We start from the raw sequence: 27,032 nt of genomic DNA on the forward strand, positions 1-27,032 counted from the left end.
TTTGATAACCGGCCCATCTGGCGCGATAGACCTCTGGGGACTGGTGGACTGGTGGGGTGAAGGTTGGGGGAGGGGGGAGGGGGGAGAGGGGAACCACCCCCCGCGAGGGTCACGGGGCGGAACGTGCAAACTCCGCGTAGACAGGCAGGTCGGGATCGAACCCGCTGCCGAGAGACGGGACGTTTTGGAAGAGCGGGGGGGGCGGTAGAGAACTTGGCCGGTTAGGCGAGGGACACTCGCCCCTGCCCCCCCCCCCCCACCCTCATGGGTGACGAGTGCAACGGGGGGGGGCACCCCTGGCGTCGGCGCCACTTACTGGTGGTGAGGACCTCTTCAACGTATGTCGGAGCTGGAGATGGTTCTGTCCAAGGCAAGGGAAGGAACGTTACCATGGGCAATGCACTTCCCTTCCCTCCTCCCCCCACCCTGGTCCCAACAAGAGGACTCCCCGATATCCCCCCCCCCCCCCCCCCCCCCCCCCCCCCCCCTCTCTCGACGTCCCTGCCCGTCCCCTCTCACACCTCCCCCAACCTTCTCCCCACCAGTCCCTCCCATCCCCAGAGGTCCATCATGCAGGAGACAGGCCGGTTATCAAAATGGAGTCCCATCAGAACCGTGTCCAGCAGGAGTAGAGGCCATTCGGCCCATCGAGCCAGCACCGCCATTCAATGTGATCACGGCTGATCATCCCCAATCAGTACCCCGTTCCTGCCTTCTCCCCATATCCCCGCTATCTTTAAGAGCCCCATCTAGCTCTCTCTTGAAAGCATCCAGAGAACCGGCCTCCACCGCCCTCTGAGGCAGAGAATTCCACAGACTCGCCACTCTCTGTGAGAAAAAGTGTTTCCTCGTCTCCGTTCTAAATGGCTTACTTCTTATTCTTACACTGTGTGTGTGTGGCCCCTGGTTCTGGACTCCCCCAACATCGGGAACATGTTTCCCTGCCTCTAGCGTGTCCAAACCCTTAACAATCTTATACAGTATGTTCCAATGAGATCCCCTCTCATCCTTCTACACTCCAGAGTGTACAAGCCCACAGCCGCTCCATTCTCTCAGCATATGACAGTCCCGCCATCCCGGGAATTAACCTGGTGAACCTACGCTGGGCTCCCTCAATAGCAAGAATGTCCTTCCTCAAATTAGGGGACCAAAACTGTACACAATACTCCAGGTGTGGTCTCACTAGGGCTCTGTACAACTGCAGAAGGACCTCTTTGCTCCTGTACTCGACTCCTCTTGTTATAAAGACCAACATGCCATTGGCTTTCTTCACTGCCTGCTGTACCTGCATGCTTACTTTCATAGACTGATGTACAAGGACCCCCAGATCCCGTTGTACTTCCCCTTTTCCCAACTTGACGCCATTTAGACAGTACCAGGGAGAGGCAGAGAGAGAGAGACAGAGAGAGAGATAGAGGGAGAGATAGAGGGAGAGCAAAAACTGGAAAGTAGACTATTATCTGAATGGTGGCTGATTAGGAAAAGGGGAGATGCAACGAGACCTGGGTGTCATGGTACACCAGTCATTAAAAGTAGGCATGCAGTTGCAGCAGGGAGTGAAGAAAGCGAATGGTATGTTAGCATTCATAGCAAAAGGATTTGAGTATAGGAGCAGGGAGGTTCTAATGCAGTTGTGCAGGGTCTTGGTGAGACCACACCTGGAATATTGCGTATAGTTTTGGTCTCCTAATCTGAGGAAAGACATTCTTGCCATAGAGGGAGTACAGGGAGTACTGTGCAGTGTCTACCATTCAGTGGTGGCCAGTGCTCTGTTTTTTGCTGTGGCCTGTTGGGGAGAAGGCGCCCGAATAGCGGACAAAAACAGACTGGATAAGCTGATCAGGAAGGCCGGCTCAGTGGTTGGGGCAGAGCAACTAACGGTCAAGCAGGTGGCAGAGGCCAGAACTCTGAAAAAACTAGGCTCAATAATGACCAACCCCACTCACCCACTCCACGCCCTGAAGGTGATCAAGTGCAGCATCTTCAGTCAGAGACTGATTGCACCAATGTGCAAAACGGAGAGACATAGGAAGTCTTGTATACCAGCTGCTATAAGGTTTTATAATGCACAAAATTTTTAACTTATTATGTATTGAAGATATCTGTTGAAATGTGTGGTGTTATGTCTGTCTTGAAGCTGTTGTGGCACTGTAATTTCCTGTAAAGGATTATTAAAGGTTATTCATTCATTCATTCAGAGAAGGTTCACCAGACTGATTCCTGGGATGGCAGGACTTTCATATGAAGAAAGACTGGATAGACTCGGCTTGTACTCGCTAGAATTTAGAAGATTGAGGGGGGATCTTATAGAAACTTACAAAATTCTTAAGGGGTTGGACAGGCTAGATGCAGGAAGATTGTTCCCGAGGTTGGGGAAGTCCAGAACTAGGGGTCACAGTTTAAGGATAAGGGGGAAATCTTTTAGGACCGAGATGAGGAAAACATTTTTCACACAGAGAGTGGTGAATCTCTGGAATTCACTGCCACAGGTAGTTGAGGCCACAGTTCATTGGCTATATTTAAGAGGGAGTTAGATGTGGCCCTTGTGGCTAAGGGGATCAGGGGGTATGGAGAGAAGGCCGGGGTGGGAGACTGAGTTGGATGATCAGCCGTGATCATATTGAATGGCGGTGCTGGCTCGAAGGGCCGAATGGCCTACTCCTGCACATATTTTCTATGTTTCTATGAGAGACAGAGGGAGAAACAGAGAGAGAGAGACAGAGGGAGAGACAGTGGGAGATACAGAGAGAGATACAGAGAGAGATACAGAGAGAGAGAGAGAGAGAGAGAGACAGACAGAGGGAGAGAGACAGAGGGAGAGAGACAGAGGGAGAGACAGAGATAGAGAGAGAGAGAGGGAGAGAGAGAGAGAGAGAGAGAGAGAGAGAGAGAGAGACAGAGGGAGAGACAGAGGGAGAGACAGAGAGAGAGAGACAGAGGGAGAGACAGAGATAGAGAGAGAGACAGGGAGAGAGACAGAGGGAGAGACAGAGAGACAGAGGGAGAGACAGAGGGAGAGACAGAGGGAGAGAGACAGAGGGAGAGAGGGGGAGAGTCGTGTACAGCAGGAGGGGTGTGTAGACGGTACCTGCTCTCTTGTCTCGGATGTATTCCACCATGCCTCCATCTGTGTATGCCTCGATCCTCTCCTGAGGATAGTCAATTGCTGAAACTGAGAATACAGAGGAGGGTGTTAGTCGGCACGGCCAGGACCTGATCAACAAATGCACCAACATCTGGATGAGAGGTCCACAATGGTGCACGTCAACATCTGGATGATCTGGTCTACGATCTCATAGCAAAAGGATTTGAGTATAGGAGCAGGGAGTTTCTACTGTGCAGTTGTACAGGGTCTTGGTGAGACCACACCTGGAGTATTGCGTACAGTTTTGGTCTCCTAATCTGAGGAAGGACATTCTTGCCATAGAGGATTTTAGTATAAGAGCAGGGAGGTTCTACTGCAGTTGTACAGGGTCTTGGTGAGACCACACCTGGAGTATTGCGTACAGTTTTGGTCCCCTAATCTGAGGAAAGACATTCTTGCCATAGAGGGAGTGCAGAGAAGGTTCACCAGACTGATTCCAGGGATGGCAGGACTTTCATATGAAGAAAGACTGGATAGACTCGGCTTGTACTCGCTAGAATTTAGAAGATTGGGGGGGGGGGGATCTTATAGAAACTTACAAAATTCTTAAGGGGTTGGACAGGCTAGATGCAGGAAGATTGTTCCCGATGTTGGGGAAGTCCAGAACAAGGGGCCACACAGTTTAAGGATAAGGGGGAAATCTTTTAGGACCGAGATTTTTTTTCACACACAGAGAGTGGTGAATCTGTGGAATTCTCTGCCACAGAAGGTAGTTGGGGCCACACAGTTCATTGGCTATATTTAAGAGGGAGTTAGATGTGGCCCTTGTGGCTAAAGGGATCAGGGGGTATGGAGAGAAGGCAGGTACAGGATACTGAGTTGGATGATCAGCCATGATCATATTGAATGGCGAATGGTGCAGGCTCGAAGGTGCAGAGGGAGCTTCACCCCGTACCCAGCGGCGAGTCTGATCTCTGGTCTTGGTCGATGCCCCAGTTCCACACATAACATGACCACCCGTCCCCTCCCCTCCCCTCCCCCCGAGGAGGTCACTTACTTTCGGTGATGTATTGATCTTCGAAGGGCATTGGCTTCATCACTGGGGCAGCCTCTGTGTGTGGAGGAAGGAGAGAGTTACCTCAACGACAATAGACATTCTTGCCATGGAGGGAGTACAGAGAAGGTTCACCAGACTGATTCCTGGGATGGCAGGACTTTCATATGAAGAAAGACTGGATAGACTCGGCTTGTACTCTATAGAATTTAGGAGATTGAGGGGGGATCTTATACAAACTTACAAAATCCTTAAGGGGTTGGACAGGCTAGATGCAGGAAGATTGTTCCCGATGTTGGGGAAGTCCAGAACTAGGGGCCACACACACAGTTTAAGGATAAGAGGGAAGTCTTTTAGGACTGAGATGAGAAAATTTTTTTTTACACAGAGTGGTGAATCTGTGGAATTCTCTGCCACAGAAGGTAGTTGAGGCCACACAGTTCATTGGTTATATTTAAGAGGGAGTTAGATTTGGCCCTTGTGGCTAAAGGGACCAGGGGGTATGGAGAGAAGGCAGGGATGGGATACTGAGTTGGATGATCAGCCATGATCATATTGAATGGCGGTGCAGGCTCGAAGGGCCGAATGGCCTCTACTCCTGCACCTATTTTCTATGTTTCTACAATAGGTGCAGGAGTAGAGGCCATTTGGCCCTTCGAGCCTGCACCGCCATTCAATATGATCATGGCTGATCATCCAACTCAGTATCCTGTACCTGCCTTCTCTCCACACCCCCTGATCCCTTTAGCCCGTTCCTGCTTTCTCGGGAACGTGCAAACTCCGTACCGACAGCACCCGTGCTCAGGATCGAACCAGGGGTCTCTGGTGCCGACATTATGAGGCAAAACGCCAGAAAACCTTCCCCGCACAGTTGCCGACTGACGTCATTCGGAAACTGGTGACCTAAGAGAATAGAGCGGCTGGGCTTGTATACTCGGGAGTTTAGAAGGATGATAGGGGATCTCATTGAAACATCCAAGATTGGTAAGGGTTTGGACACGCTAGAGGCAGGAAACATGTTCCCGATGTTGGGCGAGTCCAGAACCAGGGGCCACACACACACACAGTTTAAGAATAAGGGGTAAGCCATTTAGAACGGAGACGAGGAAACACTTTTTCTCACAGAGAGTGGTGAGTCTGTGGAATTCTCTGCCTCAGAGGGCGGTGGAGGCCGGTTCTCTGGATACTTTCAAGATAGAGCTAGATAGGGCTCCTAAAGATAGAGGAGTCAGGGGATATGGGGAGAAGGCAGGAATGGGGTACTGATTGTGGATGATCAGCCATGATCACATTGAATGGCGGTGCTGGCTTGAAGGGCCGAATGGCCTCTACTCCTGCATCTATTGTCTATTGTCTAAAGCGAAGAATCCTATTTCCTTCGCTCCATAGATGCTGCTGCACCCGCTGAATTCCTCCAGCATTTTTGTCTACCTTCGATTTTCCAGCATCTGCAGTTCCTTCTTAAACACAGTGGTTAGGGATATCATATCTTATAGAAACTTACAAAATTCTTAAGGGGTTGGACAGGCTAGATGCAGGAAGATTGTTCCCGATGTTGGGGAAGTCCAGGACTAGGGGTCACAGTTTAAGGATAAGGGGGAAATCTTTTAGGACCGAGATGAGGAAAACATTTTTTACACAGAGAGTGGTGAATCTGTGGAATTCTCTGTCACAGAAGGTAGTTGAGGCCACACAGTTCATTGGCTATATTTAAGAGGGAGTTAGATGTGGCCCTTGTGTCTAAAGGGATCGGGGGTATGGAGAGAAGGCAGGTACAGGATACTGAGTTGGATGATCAGCCATGATCATATTGAATGGTGAATGGTGCAGGCTCGAAGGGCCGAATGGCCTCTACTCCTGCACCTATTGTCTATGTTTCTATGAATGGTAGTTGGTGCTGGCTTGAAGGGCTGAATGGCCTCTACTCCTGCACCTATTTACTGTTTCTATGAATGGTGGTTGGTGCTGGCTTGAAGGGCTGAATGGCCTCTACTCCTGCACCTATTGGCTATGTTTATATGTGCCTAATGGGGGCGGGGCTGAATGGCCTACTCATAGAAACATAGAAATTAGGTGCAGGAGTAGGCCATTCGGCCCTTCGAGCCTGCACCGCCATTCAATATGATCATGGCTGATCATCCACTCAGTATCCCGTACCTGCCTTCTCTCCATACCCCCTGATCCCTTTAGCCACAAGGGCCACATCTAACTCCCTCTTAAATATAGCCAATGAACTGTGTGGCCTCAACTACCTTCTGTGGCAGAGAGTTCCAGAGATTCACCACTCTCTGTGTGAAAAAAGTTCTCCTCATCTCGGTTTTAAAGGATTTCCCCCTTATCCTTAAGCTGTGACCCCTACTCCTGCACCTATTGGCTATGTTTCTATGAATGGTGGTTGGTGCTGGCTCGAAGGGCTGAATGGCCTCTACTCCTGCACCTATTGCCTATGTTTCTATGAATGGTGGTTGGTGCTGGCTCGAAGGGCTGAATGGTCTCTACTCCTGCACCTATTGTCTATGTTTCTATGAATGGTGGTTGGTGCTGGCTCGAAGGGCTGAATGGCCTCTACTCCTGCACCTATTGTCTATGTTTCTATGAATAGTGGTTGGTGCTGGCTCGAAGGGCTGAATGGCCTCTACTCCTGCATCTATTTTCTGTTTCTATGAATGGTGGTTGGTGCAGGCTCGAAGGGCTGAATGGCCTCTACTCCTGCACCTATTGTCTATGTTTCTATGAATAGTGATTGGTGCTGGCTCGAAGGGCTGAATGGCCTCTACTCCTGCACCTATTGTCTATGTTTCTATGAATGGTGAATTGGTGCTGGCTCGAAGGGCTGAATGGCCTCTACTCCTGCACCTATTGTCTATGTTTCTATGAATGGTGGTTGGTGCTGGCTCGAAGGGCTGAATGGCCTCTACTCCTGCACCTATTGTCTATGTTTCTATGAATGGTGGTTGGTGCTGGCTTGAAGGGCTGAATGGCCTCTACTCCTGCACCTATTGTCTATGTTTCTAAACCAATATTCTTGTGAGATGAGATGGTGAGATGGTGAGATGACCTCCGATGTGGCGAGTCTGTTGGTTTTCGAAGGGAACTGGTTTGGGGAGAGAGGGGTTTTGAAGGGAACTGGGTTGGGGAGAGAGGGGTTTTGAAGGGAACTGGTTTGGGGAGAGAGGGGTTTTGAAGGGAACTGGGTTGGGGAGAGAGGGGTTTTGAAGGGAACTGGTTTGGGGAGAGAGGGAACTGGGGAACTGGGTTGGGGAGAGAGGGGTTTTGAAGGGAACTGGTTTGGGGAGAGAGGGGTTTTGAAGGGAACTGGGTTTGGGGAGAGAGGGGTTTTGAAGGGAACTGGTTTGGGGAGAGAGGGTTGGGACTGTTGCCTTTGGAGGTCAATGTCCAGTCTTGGCTAGGACTTACCTATCCAGGTGGTCAGGATGCAACCGACCAGGACGAAGCTATGAAGCAGGGTGGTGGTCACAGTCGACATGGTGTGTGAAAGGCAACTGTAGGGTGTGGGAATGACCGGGGCACAAGGCGCCAGACTGTGTTCCTACCCCCTCCTCTCGCCTCTCTGCTGCCTCGCCCCGTTCACAATGGGGCCCGGAGTCGTCACAACTACCGTCTCCTAGGAGCTGCCACCAACAGAGCGATTCAAAAACAAACCCCCCTCCCTCCCCCGAGACCCACCCCCTCCCCTCCCCCCACCCAGACACCCCCCAAAGTCCAACACACCAAATAAAACCCAGACTGCAGAAGGGTTTCACCTATTTCCTTCGCTCCACAGATGCTGCTGCACCCGCTGAGTTTCTCCAGCATTTTTTTTTTGTCTACCTTCGATTTTTCCAGCATCTGCACAGTTCCTTCTTAAACACTGGGAGACTCAGCGGGTCGGGCAGCGTCCGAGAGGGGAAAGGCTTCTATTCTGCTGTTCTCTGGTGGGTGGGGATGTTGTTTCTCCTGGGATTTCCTTGACTGTACATCTGTGGAACGGATTGAGATCAGATGGTTTGTGTGTGTGTGTGTTTGTGTCTGTGTGTGTGCGTGTGTAGGGGTGTGTGTGTGTGTGTGTGTGTATGTATGTGTGTGTAGGGGTGTGTGTGTGTGTGTGTGTGTGTGTATGCGTGTGTAGGTGTGTGTGTGTGTGTATGTATGTATATATATATATATGTGTGTGTATATGTATGTGTGTGTGTGTGTGTGTGTGTGTGTGTGCGTGTGTAGGGGTGTGTGTATGTATGTGTATATATATATATATGTGTGTGTATATGTGCATGTATGTGCATATGTGTGTGTGCATATGTATGTGTGTGAATTTCTGGAACTCTCTGCCACAGAGGGTAGTTGAGGCCAGTTCATTGGCTATATTTAAGAGGGAGTTAGATGTGGCCCTTCTGGCTAAGGGGATCAGAGGGTATGGAGAGAAGGCAGGTACAGGATACTGAGTTGGATGATCAGCCATGATCATATTGAATGGCGGTGCAGGCTCGAAGGGCCGAACAAAATGAAAAATGAAATGATTCAATTTATTGTCATTGTCAGTGTACAGTACAGAGACAACGAATGGCCTCTACTCCTGCACCTAATTTCAATGTTTCTATGTGTGTGTGTGTATGTATCTGTGTGTATGTATATATATGTGTGTCTGCATGTGTGTGCGTATATATATATGTGTGTGTATATATATGTGTGTGTGTATGTGTGTGTGGTCAACTTAAAGTGGGGTGCAAGGCGACCACTTGCTCCAGTTGATACATCAGTTGATAAGTCCCAGAAGCAGAATTAGGGCCATTTGGCCCATCGAGCCTACGCTGTCCATTCAACCACGGCTGACCTTTTCCAAACCAAGGGGTGTGTGGAACTTGGCTGCCAGAGGAGGTAGTTGAGCCAGTGACTTTCACAGCGTCTATACAATAGGTGCAGGAGTAGAGGCCATTCGGCCCGTCGAGCCAGCACCGCCATTCAATGTGATCACGGCTGATCATCCCCAATCAGTACCCCGGTCCTGCCTTCTCCCCTGACTCTGCTATCTTTAAGAGCCCTATCTAGCTCACTCTTGAAAGCATCCAGAGAACCGGCCTCCACCGCCCTCTGAGGCAGAGAATTCCACAGACTCACCACTCTCTGTGAGAAAAAGTGTTGGCCTGATTCTCAGAATCAGAAAGCCTTTTATTGTCAATTGAACCCAAGTTCAAACGAGATTTTTTGTCTCTGCAGTCGTACGAACAAGAATAAAAACCATGACACACAATTTTCACAAACATCCATCAAAGTACATGGTAAATGGTAGGGAATTGAAGAATGTAGGTGAACAGAGGGATCTGGGAATAACTGTGCACAGTTCCCTGAAAGTGGAATCTCATGTAGATAGGGTGGTAAAGAAAGCTTTTGGTGTGCTGGCCTTTATAAATCAGAGCATTGAGTATAGAAGTTGGAATGTAATGTTAAAATTGTACAAGGCATTGGTGAGGCCAATTCTGGAGTATGGTGTACAATTTTGGTCGCCTAATTATAGAAAGGATGTCAACAAAATAGAGAGAGTACAGAGGAGATTTACTAGAATGTTGCCTGGGTTTCAGCAACTAAGTTACAGAGAAAGGTTGAACAAGTTAGGGCTTTATTCTTTGGAGCGCAGAAGGTTAAGGGGGGGACTTGATAGAGGTTTTTAAAATGATGAGAGGGATAGACAGAGTTGACGTGGAAAAGCTTTTCCCACTGAGAGTAGGGAAGATTCAAACAAGGGGACATGGCATGAGAATTAAGGGACTGAAGTTTAGGGGTAACATGAGGGGGAACTTCTTTACTCAGAGAGTGGTAGCTGTGTGGAATGAGCTTCCAGTGAAGGTGGTGGAGGCAGGTTTGTTTTTATCATTTAAAAATAAATTGGATAGTGATATGGATGGGAAGGGAATGGAGGGTTATAGTCTGAGCGCAGGTATATGGGACTAGGGGAGATTATGTGTTCGGCACGGACTAGAAGGGTCGAGATGGCCTGTTTCCGTGCTGTAATTGTTGTATGGTTAAAGTGAATCTCCTCGTGCACTCGAATCTCCTCGAACACCTCCTCACTGTGATGGAAGGCAAAGTCTTGTCTCTCCCCAGTTCTTTATCCTTCTCCCCCGATGTCAGAACATAAAGCACTCCATCACCAAGTGGAATAGGGATTGAAGGAACAGCAGCCATTTAGAAGATGGAAGATCAAACTTTATTTTGGAACTACTTGCATACAAAAAAAAAACATATTGCACATCAACCAAAAGAAACGAAATTAAAAAAAGGAAAAAAAAAACAAAAAAATGAAACCGATATAGAACAAAATTTGGGATTTCACACACGGGGAAAAAAACAGCTTGGATGTCATCAGTGTTAGAGAACCGGAGTGTACAAAGAAATCCAAACCAACAGCAGAAGGCAGTCTCGTACAACTTTCACAAACTGTCCAAGATGCACGGAGGGGAAAAATCAAAAGAGAAAGTAAACCGTTCCAACCTTTTGAGGGTGGGGGGGAGATAACACTGAGGTGGGTGGGGGAACTCTCTCTCGCACACACACACACACACACACGCACGCCATCTCGATCTGACCTCCGCTCTGGATACAGAGAGCAAAAGCCAGCTGGCTCCCACCCACCTAGTGCCAGCTGGACACAGCAGCCAGTGTGATCAACGTCTCGCCTCTCTGTCCCCCACCCCACCCCAAAAAGCCCCAAGGGACTCCAGCCGCAGTGGGCTATCTTAATCACCCCAAGGTAGACAAAATTGCTGGAGAAACTCAGCGGGTGCGGCAGCATCTATGGAGCGAAGGAAAGAAATAGTTGCCGAAACGTTGCCTATTTCCTTCGCTCCATAGATGCTGCCGCACCCGCTGAGTTTCTCCAGCAATTTTGTCTACCTTCGATTCTCGTGCATCTGCAGTTCCTTCTTGAACACTTAGTCACCCCAAGCCTGGAGAGCTTGGAACACACCCGACAGACAGATAGACACAAAAAGCAGGAGTAACTCAGCGGGGGCAGGCAGCCCCTCTGGAGATCCCGGTCGAGATCCTTCCTCAGACCCGAAACGTCACCCGCTCCTTCTCTCCAGAGACGCTGCCTGTCCCCCGCTGAGTTACTCCAGCTATTTTGTGTGTGCCCTATCTTCGGATTAAACTAACATCTGCAGTTCCTTTTTGCACATTGGGAATATACACCTCGCCCCTCCTCATCTCACCCAAGGTACAAGCCTCCGGGATACTCTTGACATCTGAGCGACTGCTGATGGCCAGGAAGGGTCACAGTATGGGAGCCACCTCCGTCCCGTACGGGCTTTACCCTCAGGGTGGCCACGAAGTAATGTTAAACGGGTCGGAGGGTGGGTTCGGGGAGGGGGGGGACGAAAAAAAAGTTTTAAGATTAGGAGTTTTTTTGCTGCATTTGTCACCTTATGATCTCACGCACACACACACACGCGCGTGCAACATTGTGGGTTAACAGAAACGGCTTGAGAATTATACACCCTGTCCACGCGCACACACACACACACACACACACAAACTCCCGGCTATAGGTTAATGCGATGATAAAAAAACAAAAAAACAGCAGCTAGGCGTTGGGCGGTTTTTTTTTCCTCCTTTCTTTTAAATACTGTACAGTGAAAATAAATTAACCTTTTCGTGTTTAAATGAAGCTGCTTTGTCTGACTGCTGGCCTTCCCGACCGTCTCCTCTCGCCTCACTGTTTCCGGAGCCCTTGTTGACCCTTCCTGCCCGTCTTTCTCCCTTTCTCTCTCGCGCTCTCTGTCCGTCGACACCTCTCTCCAGTGTTAGTACATTTCTAACCAGCAGTATAATCCAACGTACTTTTTTTTTTTTGTTTGTTTCGACTCATCCCCTCTCTCCTCCTCCCACCCCCCCTCTCCCCACCCACCAATGCCACCATTAACATTAGCTGTTCCTATACACACCCCACCCCTTGACTTACTAATCAGTGCACGTTATACAGGCTGGATCGATATACAGTGGCTTCTGAGCAGAAGTGATTGCACACTGGTTTTCCTATGTTGCTTTTAACTTTTTTTAACAAAAAAGATTTTTTTTGTTGTTTATTGTTTGAAACAGCTTTAAGTAACTGACCCCCCCCCCTCCCCCCACCCCACCCCCTCTTCACTCTCCCTACCAGAGTTGCTCTGATCTATCTATCTTCAACTTCTCTATCCAAACCGTTTTTAAGATATATACACACGCACACATATATATCTCAGTCACTGTCCACGGGCCATGGAAATGCCAGAAAACAGCCCCCACCCCCCCAGTTTTCTTTTACACTGTCAGAAGGCACAACATCTTTTATTTATTTTTTATGCGGTTTTTTTTTGCGTGTGTTTTTTTTTTTGTTAAATTTTTTTTTTACATTTCCTCGAACTTTTTAATTAAATCTCAAAAAAAAAAACAAAAACAGATACACATATACGTCAGAACGCCCCCCCCACCCCCCCCTTGAGACTCCACCCGGTGCGGAGGGGGGGGGAGGGGAAGGGCGAGTGCTGTGTCGAGTCGGGTAGTTGAGTAGTATTCAATCTCTATCTTTGGCAAGCTTTGACAAGCACTATCGAATAAACATGATGCAAGCAGGGCTGAGGTTCGCGGGTCGGGCGACGGTGGCGTTTTAGGGGACGCCGTTGACCACAGCTTGCTTGGCGGTAGTGCCGGCCTCCTGCTCGTCTTCCTGAGGGGCCGCGGGGCCATTGGCGACTATCTCGTCGGCCTCCTGGACAGGCTCCGCTTGCTCCTGTGGGGAGGGGAGGGGGGGAGAAATCCAAGCACAGAACACACACAGTGAGTGGGTGGGGTCCGATGGAGTTTGACAATAAATAAACAATAGGTGCAGGAGTAGAGGAGGCCCTTCGGCACCTTCAAGTGATCATGGCTGATCATCCCCAATCCATAGAAACAATGTGATGCAGGAGTGGCCATTGATTCGATCAGCCAATCCATAGATGTGATCAGAAATCATCTCCAGGTGAAACATAGAAATTAGGTGCCATTCGGCCCTTCGAGCCTGCACCGCCATTCAATATGATCATGGCTGATCATCCAACTCAGTATCCCGTACCTGCCTTCTCTCCATACCCTCTGATCCCCTTAGCCACAAGGGCCACATCTAATTCCCTCTTAAATATAGCCAATGAACTGGCCTCGACTACCCTCTGTGGCAGAGAGTTCCAGAGATTCACCACTCTCTGTGTGAAAAAAGTTCTTCTCATCTCGGTTTTAAAAGGATTTCCCCCTTATCCTTAAGCTGTGACCCCTTGTCCTGGACTTCCCTAACATCGGGAACAATCTTCCTGCATCTAGCCTGTCCAACCCCTTAAGAATTTTGTAAGTTTCTATAAGATCCCCTCTCAATCTTCTAAATTCTAGAGAGTATAAACCAAGTCTATCCAGTCTTTCTTCATAAGAGTCCTGACATCCCAGGAATCAGTCTGGTGAACCGTCTCTGCACTCCCTCTATGGCAATAATGTCCTTCCTCAGATTTGGAGACCAAAACTGTACGCAATACTCCAGGTGTGGTCTCACCAAGACCCTGTACAACTGCTCCTATACTCAAATCAGTACCCCGTTCCTGCCTTCTCCCCCGACTCCGCTATCTCTAAGAGCCCTATCTAGCTCTCTCTTGAAAGTATCCAGAGAACCGGCCTCCACCGCCCTCTGAGGCAGAGAATTCCACAGACTCACAACTCTCTGTGAGGAAAAAGTGTTTCCTCGTCTCCGTTCTAAATGGCTTACCCCTTATTCTTAAACTGTGTGTGTGGCCCCTGGTTCTGGACTCCCCCAACATCGGGAACATGTTTCCTGTCTCCAGTGTGTCCAAGCATTTAACAATCTTATATGTTTCAATGAGATCCCCTCTCATCCTTCTAAACTCCAGAGTGTACAAGCCCAGCCGCTCCATTCTTTCAGCATATGACAGTCCCGCCATCCCGGGAATTAACCTGGTGAACCTACGCTGCACTACCTCAATAGCAAGAATGCCCTTCCTCAAGGCAAAGAATTCCACAGATTCACTGCCCTCTGACTAAAGAAATTCCTACTCATCTCCTTTCTAAAAGGACATGTTTGGCTAACTTTTAAAATAATAATGGGTGGTGAGCGCCTGGAACGTGCCAATGTTGGGAGAAAGATACACTAGTGGAATGTATGAGGCTTTTGGATAGGCACACGGATAAGCAGGGATGACAGGGAATCCCTCCGTCTGAGTGGCGGAGGTTTCACTAACATTCATAGAAACATAGAAAATAGGTACAGGAATAGGCCAATCGAACCTTCGAGCCATTCAATATGATCAGGGCTGATCATCCACAATCAGTACCTCGTTCCTGCTTTCTCCCCATATCCCTGGATTCCATTAGCCCCAAGAGCCAAATCTCTCTTGAAAACATCCAGTGAATCGCCCTCCACTGCCTTCTCTGGCAGAGAATTCCACAGATTCACAAGACTATAGGATCGGGAAGACAAGGTATGGAGTGCAGAGGGGGGGTTTGGGAATTGGGGCTGGCAGGAGCAGGACGGGCCGAATGGCGGTGGGCTCTACGATGCGGGCGCCAGTTCCGCAGTCTGGTTAACACGGGCGGCCAGGGCAGGTGGAGCAGCAGACAGGGAGGTCTAGACGGAGGGGTAGACGGAGAGTCCTTACCTGCCGCTTCTTCTCGGGAGAAGGCTCTGGTTTGGGGGCGTTTTCCGGTTCCTCTGTCTGCGTGACGCGCTGTCGGCTTTGCGATTCGGCGCGGGAAATGAAGTCGGCCACTGTAACTGAGGTGAGCAAACATGTCAGAAGCGAGACGGGGGGGCGAGGGGGGGGGGCAAGGAGCGCAGAGGTTCACGCTCCGAGGAGCTCATATCACCGGCAACTAGCCCCGGACCAAAGATCCTATACCATAGCAAGATAGACCGCTCCTGCTAAATGCAATGGGCTGACGTGTAGTATGCAACGGAGCGGAACGTCGGCCATTTCAGTAACCGGTCCCCACCCGACTCGTTGCGGGGGAACAGATTGTGTTAATAAATTTAAATTCTGAAAATGAGGAGAAGATTTTTTACCAAAGAACTTTTATTTTTACGAGGATGTTTCCGTAACCGGCTCCCGTCTCTGCGCTAGAATCCTACGGGATCTTTGGTGCGGAGACGGAAGCCGGTTACAGAAATGGCGCCGAAAATTATCCATGACCGTACTACGTCTTTTTCGTCGAGTGGACTATCTTGCTCCGTTATATGATCTTTGCTCAGGACCACCCCCCCCCCCCCCCCCCCCCCCCCGCACACTCACCTGGTTGCCTGTCTGTCTCTGCTCAGTGAACTATCCAGTCTGCTGCCACGATTTCGACGCCTGCGGCTCCTGTTGCGACGGGGGAGTCTCCCCTCGGCCTCGTCTGGGGAGAGAGAGAGAAACAGCGACTGTGACTTTGCTCGGCCCCTCCCAGCTCTGCCTGAGGCTCAGTTACAGCACGGCCTGCCTGCCTGCCTACCCGCGACCTCATCACACAAACAGCCCCCCTCAACGCCCTTTATTAGCGGGGAAGGTTCAGACTCCGCGAGACAGGGACACAACAAGCCGGAGTAACTCAGCGGGACAGTTGTACACCACACCTGGAGTATTGTGCGCCGTTTTAGACAACAGACAATAGGTGCAGGAGTAGGCCATTCTCCCACTTTTTCTCACACAGAGAGTGGCGAGTCTGTGGAATTCTCCGCCTCAGAGGGCGGTGGAGGCCTGTTCTCTAGATGCTTTCAAGAGAGAGCTAGATAGGGCTCTTAAAGATAGCGGAGTCAGGGGATATGGGGAGAACGTTGCCTATTTCCTTCGCTCCATAGATGCTGCTGCACACACAGAGTCTCTCGCCCACAGTAGGTGAATTGAGGACCAGAGGACAGAGGTTGAAGGTGAGGGGGGAAAGATTTAATGGCAACTTTTTTCACACAAAGGGTGACGGGTGTATGGAACGAGCTGCCGGAGGAGGTAGATAGATCAGCCGTGATTGAATGGCGGAGTAGACTTGGTGAGTCCAATGGCCTAATTCTGCTCCTATCATAGAGGAAGTACAGAGAAGGTTCATTGCCATAGAGGGAGTACAGAGAAGGTTCACCAGACTGATTCCTGGGGTGGCAGGACTTTCATATGAAGAAAGACTGGATAGACTCGGCTTGTACTCGCTAGAATCTAGAAGATTGAGGGGGGATCTTATAGAAACTTACAAAATTCTTAAGGGGTTGGACAGGCTAGATGCAGGAAGATTGTTCCCGATGTTGGGGAAGTCCAGAACAAGGGGCCACACACACAGTTTAAGGATAAGGGGGAAATCTTTTAGGACTGAGATGAGAAATTTTTTTTTCCACACAGAGAGTGGTGAATCTGTGGAATTCTCTGCCACAGAAAGTAGTTGAGGCCACACAGTTCATTGGCTATATTTAAGAGGGAGTTAGATGTGGCCCTTGTGGCTAAAGGGATCAGGGGGTATGGAGAGAAGGCAGGGATGGGATACTGAGTTGGATGATCAGCCATGATCATATTGAATGGGGGTGCAGGCCCGAAGGGAATATACCTGCACCTATTTTCTATCATATATGACAATAGACAATAGGTGCAGGTGTAGGCCATTCGGCCCTTCGAACCAGCACCGCCATACAATGTGATCATGGCTGATTGTCCCTCATGAGCGCCCACCTACCCACACCGTTCTCGTTGATGGAGGCACTGTCCGACTCCACCACGCCGTCCATCATGGTGGCGTCCTCGTCTGTGCGCCGTCTGCGGGAGCGCCGCCGCCGGCTGGTGTTGGCGTGCGACTCGCTGGCGTCCGTGTCTCCCGTCTGGTCAGTCTCGTCCGTCTCCAGCAGGCTGTAGGGGTTGCTGTCGGGGTCTTTCAGCACTGGGGGAGAAAAATCAAAACAGCACGCACGTCACCCGGCAGGAACAGTACTCGCACGGTGAAGGGCCCTGGACAGGGTGGGGAGCAGGGCCGGATTTACATGAAGAGCTGTTCCACTTGTGAGGCCCCCTCCGCGTTGGTTTTCAGCGCTGGCGGGGAGGCAGCGAGCGGACAGCCATGGCGGCCAAATCTCCCACAATTCAAAGCGAGGGAGAAAGTGCCCAGCGCCGACCAGTTGCCGTTGCTTATAGGTAAATCCGCCCTGGACAGGGTGGGGAGGATGTTTCCACTCGTGGGAGAGTCCAGCACCAGAGAGCACGGCCTCAGAATTAAAGCACAATCTTTTAGGAAGGAGATGAGGAGGAGTTTCTTTGGTGAATCTGTGGGATGCACTGCCACAGACGGCTGTGGAGGGCAAGCCAGTTGATATTTTTAAGGCAGAGAGACAGATAGATTCCCCATTAGTCCGGGTGTTAGGGGTTATGGGGAGAAGGCAGGAGAATGCGGTTGGGAGAGATCGATCAGCCATGACTGAATGGTGGAGTAGATTTGATGGTCCGAATGGCCTAAATCTGCTCCTGTCATTTATCAGCGCTGCTGCTAACAAAACGCCATTTTATGAGAGGTTGGGTGATGTACTAAGTTTGAAGTTTGCACTAGTCTTATCATATTATTCTATATTATTTTTGTGTGCGTGTACATGTATGTGTGCATATGTACGTGTGTGTGTGCGCGCGCGTGTGTGTGTGCATTTCATTGTCTCTGTACTGTACACTGACAATGACAATTAAAATTGAATCTGAGTGTGTGTTTGCATGTGTGTGTGCGTTTGCATGTGTGTGTGTGTGCGCGTGTGCGTGCGTATGTACTTGTGTGTGTGTGTGTGTGTGCGCAGTGTAAGTAAATATTTAGTTGTTCTATCTGATTGGCCAAAAAATCACTTGAGTTCTCTTGATGTTTAAGAAGGAACTGTGCAGATGCTGGAAAAATCGAAGGTAGACAAAAAATGCTGGAGAAACTCAGCGGGTGCGGCAGCATCTATGGAGCGAAGGAATAGGTGACGTTTCGGATCGAGACCCAACGCTCCATAGATGCTGCCTCACCTGCTGAGTTTCTCCAGCATTTTTTGTCTACCTTTTTGAGTCTTGTCTTGTCTTGAAGTTCGTTCACAAACGACTGTTGAGTTATTGACGGGGTTGGTGTTGGTGTGTGGTGTGCGGGGGGCAGTTAGGTGATGGTTACCTGCGCTGATGGAGGAGGTGCCCCCTCGGCCCCCGCCTCGTCCCCGTGTGCTGGGGGCACCGCGCCCACGGCCACCAGTCGGTCGCCTGCGGTTGGTGTCGGGCAGCTGCCGGCGATCCCTCTCCTCCTCCCCCTGGTTCAGCGACCAGTCGCCCGGCTCGTCCCTGCGCTCAGACTCCGTCTCCGACGCGTTGGAGAAGTCAGAGTTGTTGTCGGCTGAAGGAAGACACTGGCGTTAGGGGAGGGGAGAATGTCCCTGAGTGTAGGGGGGGCAGGGGGGAAGAGAAGGGAACTCGGCTAGGAGCAGGGAGGTTCTACTGCAGTTGTACAGGGTCTTGGTGAGACCACACCTGGAGTATTGCGTACAGTTTTGGTCTCCTAATCTGAGGAAAGACATTCTTGCCATAGAGGATTTGAGTATAGGAGCAGGGAGGTTCTACTGTGCAGTTGTACAGGGTCTTGGTGAGACCACACCTGGAGTATTGCGTACAGTTTTGGTCTCCTAATCTGAGGAAAGACATTCTTGCCATAGAGGATTTGAGTATAGGAGCAGGGAGGTTCTACTGTGCAGTTGTACAGGGTCTTGGTGAGACCACACCTGGAGTATTGCGTACAGTTTTGGTCTCCAAATCTGAGGAAGGATATTCTTGCCATAGAGGGAGTACAGAGAAGGTTCACCAGACTGATTCCTGGGATGGCAGGACTTTCATATGAAGAAAGACTGGATAGACTCGGCTTGTACACGCTAGAATTTAGAAGATTGAGGGGGGATCTTATAGAAACGTACAAAATTCTTAAGGGGTTGGACAGGCTAGATGCAGGAAGATTGTTCCCGATGTTGGGGAAGTCCAGAACAAGGGGGCCACACACAGTTTAAGGATAAGGGGGAAATCTTTTAGGACCGAGATGAGAAAAACATTTTTTTCACACACAGAGAGTGGTGAATCTGTGGAATTCTCTGCCACAGAAGGTAGTTGAGGCCACACAGTTCATTGGTTATATTTAAGAGGGAGTTAGATGTGGCCCTTGTGGCTAAAGGGATCAGGGGGTATGGAGAGAAGGCAGGTACGGGATACTGAGTTGGATGATCAGCCGTGATCATATTGAATGGCGAATGGTGCAGGCTCGAAGGGCCGAATGGCCTCTACTCCTGCACCTGTTGTCTTTGTTTCTATGACAACTAGAGCGGGCGGAGACTGGACCGGATTTTGAAAACGGCGGCAAAACCTGGCGTGCGGGACTATTTCTTGACACTTTGTGAATGTGGAGGACGGCAACGACTTTAGTGGACTGTCACTGTACGGCAACTTTGCTCTGGTGACTGATTGCGAAGGCAAGGATTTCCACGTGCGTCCGCGCGCGCGCGCGAGACGGTAAAGCACGGGTCGTGCGTCGGACGCACGCACGCACCTCGCCGGCCACGCCCCCGGCCGCTGTAGGAGCGGGCGCTGTGCATGGAGGAGGCCGTGCTGTCGTCCGTGGCGTAGCCGCGCTCCTTGTCCCCGCGGCCCGACAGCGGGCGGTAACCCACGCCGATCTGCCGCAGCTGCTCGTCAATCTGCAGCCGCTCCAGACGCAGCTGCTCCACTTCCTGATGCCCATGTGGGGGAGGGAGAGAGGGGAAGGGGGGAGAGAGGGGAAGGGGGGAGAGAGGGGAGAAGGGGGGAGAGGGGGCGGAGAGGGGGGAGAGGGGGGGGGGGGAGAGGGGGGGGGGCGAGAGTAAGGAGGGAGAGGGAGAGGGGGGGAGAGGGGGGGGGGGGAGAGAGGGGAGGGGAGGGGGGGGGGAAGGGAGGGAGAGGGGAAGGGAGAGAGGAGAGGGGGGGGGGGGGGAGAGAGAGAGGGGAAGGGGGGGAGAGGGGAAGGGGGAAGGGGGAGAGGGGGAGAGAGGGGGGAGAGAGGGGAGGGGGGAGAGAGGGGGGAAGGGGGGGAGAGAGAGGAGGGGGGGAGAGGGGGGGAGGGGGAGAGAGGGGAAGGGGGGAGAGAGGGGAAGGGGGGGGAGAGAGGGGGGAGGGAGGGGAGAAAGGGGGGGAGAGAGGGGAAGGGGGGACGAGGGGAGAGAGGGGAAGAGGGGGAAGGGGGGAGAGAGGGGAAGGGGGGGGAAGAGAGAGGGAAGGGGGGAGAGAGGGGAAGGGGGGGAGAGAGGGGAGAGGGGGGGGGGAGAGAGGGGAAGGGGGGAGAGAGGGGAAGGGGGGGGAGAGGGGAAGGGGGGGGGAGAGGGGGGGAGAGAGGGGAAGGGGGGGAGAGGGGAGAGAGGGGGGGGAGAGGGGGGGGGGAGAGAGGGGAAGGGGGGAGAAGGGGGGGAGAGAGAGGGGAAGAGGGGGGGAGAGAGGGGAAGAGGGGGGGGGGAGAGAGGGGGAAGAGGGGGGGAGGGGGGGAGAGAGGGGAGAGAGGGGAAGAGGGGGGGAGAGAGGGGAGGGGGGGGAGAGAGAGGGGGGAGAGAGGGGAAGAGGGGGGGAGAGAGGGGGGGGGGAGAGAGAGGGGAGAGAGGGGGAGAGAGAGGGGAAGAGGGGGGGAGAGAGAGGGGAAGAGGGGGGGAGAGAGGGGAAGAGGGGCGGAGAGAGGGGAAGAGGGGGGGAGAGAGAGAGAGAGAGAGCAGATTAAACAAATTGTTTAGCCACACCGCCCCAGATTCAGATTCAGATTCAATTTTAATTGTCATTGTCAGTGTACAGTACAGAGACAACAAAATGCATGCAACAGCGTGGATTGAAATACTTCATTGTCACGGGGCTGCACTGCACGTCTTTCGAGAGTGGGAGGAAACCGAAGATCTGGGCGAAACCCCACGCAGGTCACGGGGAGAACGTGCAAACTCCGCACAGACAGCGCCCGTAGTCGGGATCGAACCCTGGTCTCTGGCGGCATCCCTACCCGCTGCGCCACCTATTCACCTGCCACCTGGGTCCGCCACACGTTCTCATCTCCCTCACACAGGAGGCTTTGTGTTCAAGAAGGAACTGCAGATGCTGGAAAATCGAAGGTGGAGGAAAAATGCTGGAGAAACTCAGCGGGGGAGGGAGCATCTATGGAGCGAAGGAAATAGGCGACGTTTCGGGCCGAAATCCGAAAGGATTTCGGCCCGAAACGTTGCCTATTTCCTTCGCTCCATAGATTTCCTTCGCTCCATAGATGCTGCCTCACCCGCTGAGTTTCTCCAGCACTTTTGTCCACCCTTGCAGCAGATGGACTAATACAGCTAAAGAGGATCAGGGGGTACGGAGAGAAGGCAGGGGTGGGATACTGAGTTGGATGATCAGCCATGATCATATTGAATGGCGAATGGTGCAAGGTTGCTGTTGGAAGGGACGGCCTGCAGGGGGCACCGTTGCAGCTAAGTTGCGACTGGGGTGATTGGAGGTCATGGTTGGCATATTCCATGCGGCGATGAGGAGCGGGGGTGGGGCGGGGAAACAGCTGAGAGATGCTGCAATGAGACCTCCTCAGTGCTGGAGTAGAGGCCATTCAGCCCTTCGAGCCACCATTCATAGAAACATAGAAAATAGGTGCAGGAGTAGAGGCCATTCGGCCCATCGAGCCTGCACCATTCGCCATTCAATATGATCACGGCTGATCATCCAACTCAGTATCCCGTACCTGCCTTCTCTCCATACCCCCTGATCCCTTTAGCCACATCTAACTCCCTCTTAAATATAGCCAATGAACTGTGTGGCCTCAACTACATTCTGTGGCAATGAGTTCCACAGATTCACCACCCTCTGACTAAAGAAGTTCCTCCTCAACTCCTTTCTAAAAGAGCTCCCTTTAATTCTGAAGGCTGTGCCCTCTGGTCCTAGACTCTCCCACTAGTGGAAACATCCTCTCCACATCCACTCTATCCGGGCCTTTCACTATTCTGTACGTTTCAACGAGGCCCCACCTCAACCGTCTAAACTCCAGCGAGTGCAGGCCCAGTGCTGTCAAACGCTCATCTTACGCTAACCCACTCAATTCTGGGATCGTTCTTGTAAAACCTCCTCTGGACCCTCTCCAGAGCCGGCACATCCTTATGACAATAGACAATAGGTGCAGGAGTAGGCCATTCGGCCCTTCGAGCCAGCACCGCCATTCAATGTGATCATGGCTGATCATCCCCTCTTTGCTCCTCTATTCGATTCCTTTTTGTTATAAAGGCCAACATGCCATTCGCTTTCTTCACTGCCTGCTGTACCTGCATGCTTACTTTCATAGACTGATGTACAAGGACCTCCCAGATCCCGTTGTACTTCCCCTTGTCCCAACTTGACGCCATTTAGATAGTGTTTCTCGGATTTCTTCGGATACGGGGCCCCAACTCTGCTCACAGTACTCCAAATTGTTCCCGATGTTGGGGAAGTCCAGAACAAGGGGGTCACACACAGTTTAAGGATAAGAGGGAAATCTTTTAGGACAGATGAGAAACGTCTTGAGGGGTTGGAGAGGCTAGGGGATGCAGGAAGATTGTTTCCGATGGAGGGGGTGTGTGTTGACAAGGGGCCACACACACAGTTTAAGGATAAGGGGGAAATCTTTTAGGACCGAGATGAGGAAAACATTTTTCACACCGAGAGTGGTGAATCTGTGGAATTCAGATTCAGATTCAGATTCAGATTCAATTGTCATTGTCATTGTAAGTGTACAACGAAATGCATTAGACAACGAAATGCATTCTCTGCCACAGAAGGTAGTTGAGGCCACACAGTTCATTGGCTATATTTAAGGGAGTTAGATGTGGCCCTTGTGGCTAAAGGGATCAGGGGGTATGGAGAGAAGGCAGGTACAGGATACTGAGTTGGGTGATCAGCCATGATCATACTGAATGGCGGTGCAGGCTCGAAGGGGCGAATGGCCTCCTCCTGCAACTATTTTCTGGTTCTAAATGTGGCCTGACCAGCGCCTTCTGAAGCCTTGGGCCACATTGTGGGCTGACGGTCCCGTTCCTGTGCTATGATTAATTGCTCATGTTCTATGTCGCTCTTCTGGGGGAGATGCTAAGTGCATTTATGTTGTCGTCTCTGTACTGTACACTGCACAATGACAATGAAGTTTGAATCTGAATCTGAGAGTTGAGCTTACGGGGGGTAAAGAACACAGGAAGCCACGCTGCCCTGCACAAGATGAAAAATGGAGCTAACCCTCCTGCTGGTGAAAGGCAACCCAGGAATTTGCAGGTGGCAGCAACTTCCTGGGAGGGAGAGGGGAGAGCCGTTAGCAGGCCGCTGATCTACAAGAGCAGCTGAACGGATTTTTAAGAGTCTCTGCCTTTGCGGGCGGTGACAGAAGGCTGTGGCTGGGTATCGGGGGGGGGATGGGGGGGGGGGGGGAGGGAGTGGGCCTCGCAGGAGGGGATAGTGCCCAGGAGCAGTGCCTCTCACAACGCCAGACACCCCCTCCCAAACCCCCCCACTCAACCCCCCCCCCCCCCCCCCCGGGATCACTGCCAAGGGGTCGCGACAGCGAGTCGAATATAGACGCACAAGTGATGAGCTTTGGAAACCCATTCCCGGGGTGGGCAAGCAAATGGCAGTCGGGAAATTAACAAGCGTTGCATGTGGAGTGGAAGTGTAATACCGACACACTCACAGCCTCTGGTACACAGAATTCTTCTCTTCAACACAGTGGGAACCAGTGCAGCACACAGTATCGTTTAGGGCAGCACGGTGCCGCAGCGGGTAGAGCTGCTGCCTCACTGCGCCTGTTACCCACGTTCCACCCTGACCTCGGCTGCTGTCTGTACGGAGTTTGTACGTTCTCCCCGTAGGGTTTCCTCCCACACTCCAAAGAAGCACAGGTTTGTGAGTTCATTGGCTTCTGTAACAGAAGCTTCTGTCGCCAGTGTGTAGGATTTGCTGAGAGAATGGAGCGGCTGGGCTTGTACACTTTGGAGTTTAGAAGGATGAGAGGCAATTCCAGAACAAGGGGCCACACAGTTTAAGGATAAGGGGGAAATCTTTTAGGACCGAGATAAGGAAAAAATTTTTCACACGGAGAGTGGTGAATCTGTGGAATTCTCTGCCACAGAAGGTAGTTGAGGCCACACAGTTCATTGGCTATATTTAAGAGGGAGTTAGATGTGGCCCTTGCGGCTAAAGGGATCAGGGGGTATGGGGAGAAGGCAGGTACAGGATACTGAGTTGGATGGTCAGCCATGATCATATTGAATGGCGAACGGTGCAGGCTTGAAGGGCCGAATGGCCTCTACTCCTGCACCTATTGTCTATGTTTATATCTCATTGAAACATATAAGATAGTTAAAGGCTTGGACACGCTGGAGGCAGGAAACATGTTCCCGATGTTGGGGGAGTTCGGAACTAGGGGCCACACACACACACACACAGTTTAGGAATAAGGTGTAAGCTATTTAGAACGGAGACGAGGAAACACTTTTTCTCACACAGAGAGTGGTGAGTCTGTGGAATTCTCTGCCTCAGAGGGCGGTGGAGGCAGATTCTCTGGATGCTTTCAAGAGAGAGCTAGATAGGGCTCTTAAAAAAACGGTCGAAGGGCCGGTTTCACGCGGTACCTTTAAAATGTAGTCGAGCAATTACCGTTAGGTAGGAGAGGTGATATTCCAGCAGCACTTGGGCATTGACCAGATTCTCCTTGGTGCCAACGAAAGTAAACGGCACCATTCCCTGCAAAAACAACAGAGGCAGACGCACGGATGAGCTGCGAGAGTCAGCGGGGTTTGCGTACGGCTGTGTGACCACATCCACTGGAGGAGTGACAGCAAATGTGGGCCCCGTTATCGGGGGGAAGGATGTGCTGACTCAGAGAGAGGGTCCAGGGGAGGTTAACAAGAATGATTCCATGAAACTTACAACATTCCTAAGGGGTTGGACAGGCTAGATGCAGGAAGATTGTTCCCGGTGTTGGGAAGTCCAGAACAAGGGGCCACACAGGATAAGGGGGAAGTCTTTTAGGACAGATGAGAAAGAAGTTTGGGGAGGAGAGAAGTGGGGGAAGAGGGGCTGTGGAAGCAGTTCTGTGGGGGAGGGCGGTGAGGAGTGGTTCTCTGGATGGGGGAGGGGGAGGGGATGTGTTAATCTTAATGGAGGGGGTGAGGGGGTGGTGTGGGGGGGGGTGGTGTGTGTGGGGGAGGTGGGTGTGTGGGGGGGGACCAGGGGTTGGTGGGGGAGGGGGTGTTCCACGCACCAGGGGAACAGGGAGGGCAGTGGGTGTGAGGTGTTGGAGGGTGGTGTGGGTGGGAATTTGGAGGGGTGTGGGGGAAGGGGTGTGTGGGGGGAAGGGTGGGGATTAAGTGGGGTGGAGGGGGTGTGTGTGGCGGGGTGGAAGGGTGTGGAAGAGGGGGGTTGGACAGGGGAGGCCAGGGATCTGGATGTGGGGGGAGGTGAAGGGGCTCGAATGGGGACCTGCAGTTTAGGACAAGGGGGAAAATCTGGACAGATGAGAAAAGTGTGGGGGGGGGAGCCAGGGGGTGTGTGGGGGAGGGGGTGTGGGGGGGGCGGGGGAGTGGGGGTGGGGGGAGGGGGGGGGGTGAGGGGGGTCAGGGGTGTGTGAAATGCAATGTGGGGAGGGGGGTGATATTCCAGGAGGGGGGGTGGGGGGAGGGGGTGGTGGGGGAGGGGGTGGGTGTGGAGGGGGGGTGGTGGTGGGGGGTGGGTGGGGGAGGGGGGTGTGTGGGGGAGGGGCCCAGTGTGGGGGGAGGGGATGTGTGTGGGTGGGGGTGGGTGTGGGGGAGGGTGGGGTGTGGGGGGACCGGGGGGTGTGTGGGGGAGGGGGGTGTGTGGGGGGGGTTGGGTGTGGGGGAGTTGGTGATGGGGGGAGTGGGTGTGACAGAGGGGGTGGTGTGGGGGAGTGTGGGGTGTGTGGGGGGAGGGGTTGTGTGAGGGGGTGTATGGGGAGAGGGGGTGTGGGGGAGGGGGTGTTGTGGGGGGGGAGGGGGTGTGTGGGGAGGGGCTGATGTATGGGGGAGGGTGGGTGTAGGGACGGGGGGTGGGTGTGGAGGGGGGAGACCTGTGTGGGGGAGGGGGGACCTTTATAACTTTTATACTATTTCACCGATCGGAACAAAACGTATTTGACTTGCAGCAGAGGAGTATGGTGGGTAAGGTGGCACAAAATCGTGGCGCTATGGGGGATAGTTTTTGGGCAAATTTAATTACAACGCAGACAGGAAGTGGTCAAGATGAGAGTTTTAGTAATATATACAGATAGAAAGATTCTTGTTTAGTACGGGTGTCAAGGGTTATGGGGGGGAAGGCAGGAGAATGGGGCTAATTAGGAGACAGATCAGCCATGATTGAATGGCAGAGTAGACGATGGGCTGAGTGGCCTAATTCTGCCCCTATCACTTATGAGGGGGGGGGGGGGGGGGGGGATATTTGCGGGCGTTCCACGAGACCACTCACTCACCTCCTCCCTGGGGAGCTTCTTATCGTTGTCGCCTTCAATTCGAACCCTCACCACCCCGGACTTGTCCACGATCTCCTGAATCACTTTGCCGTTCTTGCCAATGACTTTGCCTGTGTGGTGGGACAGCACAGAGACACACGTGAGTGACAAACCAGCCGAGAGAAATTCATGCCTTCAGCTACAGACCAGCTAACGTCATAACGGCAAATGATTTGTCGACCACTGAGACCATAGAAACATAGAAACTAGGTGCAGGAGTAGGCCATTCGGCCCTTCGAGCCTGCACCGCCATTCAATATGATCATGGCTGATCATCCAACTCAGTATCCCGTACCTGCCTTCTCTCCATACCCCCCTGATCCCCTTAGCCACAAGGGCCACATCTAACTCCCTCTTAAATAT

The 27,032-nt window shown here is 51.9% G+C and overlaps 1 protein-coding gene across 1 annotated transcript in view; it reads right to left on the bottom strand.

The window, feature by feature from the left end:
- Positions 1–12,296: 12,296 nt before the first annotated feature.
- Positions 12,297–27,032, bottom strand: part of LOC129694021 (RNA-binding protein FXR1-like) — a 55,141-nt gene continuing 40,405 nt past the window's right edge. Inside the window, exons 10-17 of the mRNA XM_055630747.1 lie at positions 26,631–26,740; positions 24,803–24,889; positions 19,689–19,869; positions 18,279–18,494; positions 16,836–17,036; positions 15,445–15,539; positions 14,807–14,926; positions 12,297–12,900 (exon numbers count right to left, since the gene is read on the bottom strand). Coding sequence (XP_055486722.1) covers positions 12,778–12,900; positions 14,807–14,926; positions 15,445–15,539; positions 16,836–17,036; positions 18,279–18,494; positions 19,689–19,869; positions 24,803–24,889; positions 26,631–26,740 — 1,133 coding nt within the window. The 3' untranslated portion in view covers positions 12,297–12,777. The remainder of the gene's footprint in view (positions 12,901–14,806; positions 14,927–15,444; positions 15,540–16,835; positions 17,037–18,278; positions 18,495–19,688; positions 19,870–24,802; positions 24,890–26,630; positions 26,741–27,032) is intronic.

Source organism: Leucoraja erinacea, unplaced genomic scaffold (genome assembly GCF_028641065.1).
Source record: "Leucoraja erinacea ecotype New England unplaced genomic scaffold, Leri_hhj_1 Leri_51C, whole genome shotgun sequence".
Lineage (NCBI taxonomy): Eukaryota > Metazoa > Chordata > Chondrichthyes > Rajiformes > Rajidae > Leucoraja > Leucoraja erinaceus.